The 4,154-nt window shown below is 31.1% G+C and overlaps 2 protein-coding genes across 2 annotated transcripts in view; both read left to right on the plus strand.

Moving 5' to 3' along the window:
• The window catches only part of LOC108976832 (kin of IRRE-like protein 2), a 266,683-nt gene extending 265,577 nt beyond the window's left edge, over nucleotides 1-1,106 (plus strand). The window contains exon 15 of the mRNA XM_018946195.1: nucleotides 698-1,106. Within this exon, the coding sequence (XP_018801740.1) occupies nucleotides 698-1,060 (363 nt within the window). The 3' untranslated portion in view covers nucleotides 1,061-1,106. The remainder of the gene's footprint in view (nucleotides 1-697) is intronic.
• A 1,695-nt stretch (nucleotides 1,107-2,801) lies between these two features.
• LOC108976833 (putative uncharacterized protein DDB_G0288537) overlaps nucleotides 2,802-4,154 on the plus strand; it is a 35,708-nt gene continuing 34,355 nt past the window's right edge. The window contains exon 1 of the mRNA XM_018946196.1: nucleotides 2,802-2,903. Within this exon, the coding sequence (XP_018801741.1) occupies nucleotides 2,802-2,903 (102 nt within the window). The remainder of the gene's footprint in view (nucleotides 2,904-4,154) is intronic.

The following is a 4,154-nucleotide window of genomic DNA, read 5'->3' on the forward strand; positions in this document are numbered from 1 at the left end:
AGCGCCCTACAAAAAAGCCCTTAACGTTTTTTTTTTCATTTAAATGTTCCATTAAAAGTTATTTGCAGTTAAAGTTATGCATAAAATGTACTGAGCATTCACAGAGCACCATGCCGTATAAGCAACTTAAGATTTATAAAGGACTTKTATGAATGCTCAGTGCATTTGAAGCTTAACTTTGACTGTGTTTAACATTTAATGGCATGTTTAAAGGGAAAAAATTATTAAGCGCTTTTTTGTAGAGCACTAAAGTTTTTATTAAGATGTACTCTATTTTATAGTTGCGAATTTACATTTTAATGCAAAAGATCAAAATGCCCCATGCTATATGTAAAAAAATATCACATGCTAGAAATACTTAAATATTTACACTGAATGACGACTTTTAGATTAAAAAAAATTAAGTGTTATCACTCGTTTACAAAAAAAAATCAGCTTGCGAAATAACGCACACCCTAATATACATATTATGTATGTAATACATGCTATTAAATTTGCTGCGTACTTAAACACTCCACTGATTTTACATAATGACTTTTCAATTTAAAGTATTTTCATTTAATTCCAATCACCTTAACGCAATTTGCTTTAATTTAACTTAATTTGCTTTAATTTTATTTAATTTCCTTAAATTCAATGATTTGTGTGTGTGTGTGTTTGTTTGTGCATATTTTCACATAAATGATTTTTCATTTAGTTAAATAATTTACAAATTGCAAATGAGAATGACGAAAGTGAGCCCGAGGCGTTGAATATTGCCACTACAGCTACAATAAACGCTCTCAAAGCAATTGATAGCACTCAATCAATTAATGATGTGGTTCCAACARCTAAAATAACTAACAGCACGCATATCGTCAGTGATGTGAATGCCGTTGTCGAATCTAGTGCTATTGAATATCATGCAAATACAATAACAACAACAGCTGTGATTTATACGCTACCCACACCTGCGCAACCATCATTGGCGGCGAACTTACGCCCGTTTAATCCGCACTCCACTGCAGCGCCACAAGCCGACTCTAGCACAAATCAAGCACSGAATGAGACTTTTGTTTGAAAACTGAATTAGGATTTCTTTAAAATTTTCAAATTTTCATTTAGTGTTATGTATTTGTAATTATTTTAACAAATTTTATAATTAATTATACACATTGTAATTTCTAAAACATTAACCGCTTATAATTTGTGAAATAAAAAAGACAGGTCTGTTATATAAATAATATAAATATATATAGTATATAAATATTAGTTTCTCACTGAATTTTATGGAAAATTTGTGGTTTTATTTTCAATTGTGCTTATTWCGAATTTCCTTTATTTTTTWWTTYMWTTTTWWTWWTTTTTTTTTTTTTTGTTTCCTTTCCTTTTGCTTTTCTGTATGTTAATATTAAGATGTGTGAATGTTAAAGAGCGGAATAAATGCAAATGAAATTTTAATAACATAAACACACTAGACAAATTTTTTTAGGGGTTTATAAGGATAATTATTTTAATGAATTTTACACTTATGTTAATTTTTTTAGATTTATTAAAACTCAACTGGTAGAGCCGTTAACCTCGGTTATATCGAAGTTGTAATAACCTTCATAAAAACAAATGATTTCTTACAAGAACTATAGTGACTCAATCTGACAAAACTTTTCGAAGATTGCATATTGCCTTACTTAATAAACCTTGCCAAATTCGGTAGTTATCTCTTCAAATKAGAAAGCTCTTCAGACAAGCACTTTATTCAGTTTGTATGATAGCTTTAGAWAGATAGATTATTAATGAGGTAATGTAAAAAACCAGCTCGATATCTCAAAAACTGAGATGTGTTGAGATGACGAACTAGTCTGTATATGCAGACAGACGGACAGACAAACAAGGATGGCTAAATCGATTCTTCTTGTCACGCTGATCATTTATTTATCTTCTCAGTCAGTTTGTCATGCACACTGTACAGAGTACAATTAAATTTGTTTGCTGTTGTTATGAAAAAGTTTACCATTATATGCTCCAAATATATAAATAAAAGATAAGTATCTTATCTGACATTGGAAGGAGATCGAAATTGGTAAACTCCCCTAGATCCCTACCTTCCTTCCTTAATACCATGCTTAAGACATTGTGACAAAAAAGCACCCAGAAATTGTAATTAAATTCCCCGAGTGTATGAAATTTCAAAGAAATGTATTTTGGTAAGTTGATAGGACTGTCCTTAATTATTATTATAATGTGAGCACGATCATTCGATCTGTACACCTCTGTAGAGCGTTGGGATTTTTACAAATTGCAATATCGTACAAAGAATTTGTCTCAAATTTTATATTTCCAACCAAATTTTGYGTGCGAAAACGTTGAGAATGCTGGAAAAGACTTGCCATGATTCAGTTTCATCAARAACACAAGCCTACGAGTGGTAGAAAGCTGATCGAGGGATCGTTAAAGACACGCCTCGTTCCGCACCCCTTCAATTGATGTAAATATTAAAAAAGTGAAGGATATGGATATGCTTAAAAATTGTCTGGAAATCGTTCTTGTTCGACTCATGTCGATAAAGCTGATTTTTTTTTTTTTTTTTAAATACTGTAAACAGATTTCTTTGGTTATGCATGATCACTGCCGCCGAGACTTCTATCATCGGCTAGGAGGAGAAAAACGAGCCGAAAGCCAAAGCCGCTCAAAAGTCAAGGCGATGCTGAATGTTTTTTTCCGATATTCGTGGTTTAGTGCATCATGAATTTGTTCCGGAGGGTCAGACAGTCACGGCGTTTTCGTAACAACATCTATCGTCGAACATTCATGCATTTTACACGATGGTAATGCATCATCGCATGGAGCCASGACTGGGACCGAATTTAAAGCCAAAACGCAATGAATGCCATCGATCAATCACCGTATTCTCCACATTTGGCTCAGTGTGATCTTTTCTTGTTCCCCAAACTGAAATTGCCGYTCGTGGAATTCGTTTTCAGTTGATCGAGGAGATAAAATAAAATTCGCTGAAGGAGCTGCAGACCATCTAAAAGAGCATTTCGAGGACTGAAAATATCATTGTCATAAGTGTATAATATCTGATGGAGATTACTTTGAAGGCGACAAAATAAAAATGTATGAGTTATTATATATTTTATTCCTACAATTTCCGGAACTTTTTTGTCCCAATTTCTCATTGCCTGTTCACAAGAACTAAGCTTTCGATCACCTCTATTAATAARCGTTATACACAATCATCTTCCAGAAGGTCATCTAAGAAACAATATGCTCACTCTGGAAAAAGATGCATGTATTATTATCCCAAGTAACGGTGCAAACTGTTAATTGTTCAGATCAGAATCACTATRGCATAGCTGCCATACAAACTAACCCAACATAATCAAAATTCTGCAATGAATATTTTTTATATGTGAAGGGTATTATAGTTTTTTTTCTTCTTTTTTTGTTATTAAGTGTGGTTAATAAGWTATATCAATGTATTCAATCTCAACTGATATTACTTATTTAATTATTTGTTTGTCAAAAAAATAAATACTTAACTCATCAATTTAATCTCTACTGAAACTAAGCCAAGATGCACATATACAACATATAAGACCAATAATATTTTTATTTATTTTTCTGTGGTGATTTTTTACTACTATTTATTTTTCAAGATTAATATTATATGTATGACTGTTGCTCCTTACATGAATGCACTCATGACGTCTTGCAAAGCATTACATTAAATCAAATGTTCAAGCTGAATGAAAACATTTTTTTAACGAAAAAGTATATTTGCAAATACAAACAAATGTATACATACATCCTTTGCGGCATCCTTCAACACCTTTAAAAATTTATATAAATAGATATTTTCATTTTAATTTTCATTTGACAACAAGCAAGTGATGCTAGTTATATACTATGTAAAATATGTAAATTTCCTCTCAATTTTTAAACTGAAAATTTTCCTTAATATACACACACATACACACACATACATATTAGTATACGTATCCTATGAATTTATAGTAATTTTCCGCTCTTCTCTAACTTACTAGCTTCCTCTATTAGCTAAAATAGTTACGTCTTTATATGTATAAATATATATATGTATGTATAAAACGTCATTATATATATATGTACATATTCATCCACTGATATAGTTGCATATATACCATTATACCTAT

Source organism: Bactrocera latifrons, unplaced genomic scaffold, assembly GCF_001853355.1.
Source record: "Bactrocera latifrons isolate USDA-ARS-PBARC rearing strain unplaced genomic scaffold, ASM185335v1 scaffold_80, whole genome shotgun sequence".
Classification (NCBI taxonomy): Eukaryota; Metazoa; Arthropoda; class Insecta; order Diptera; family Tephritidae; genus Bactrocera; species Bactrocera latifrons.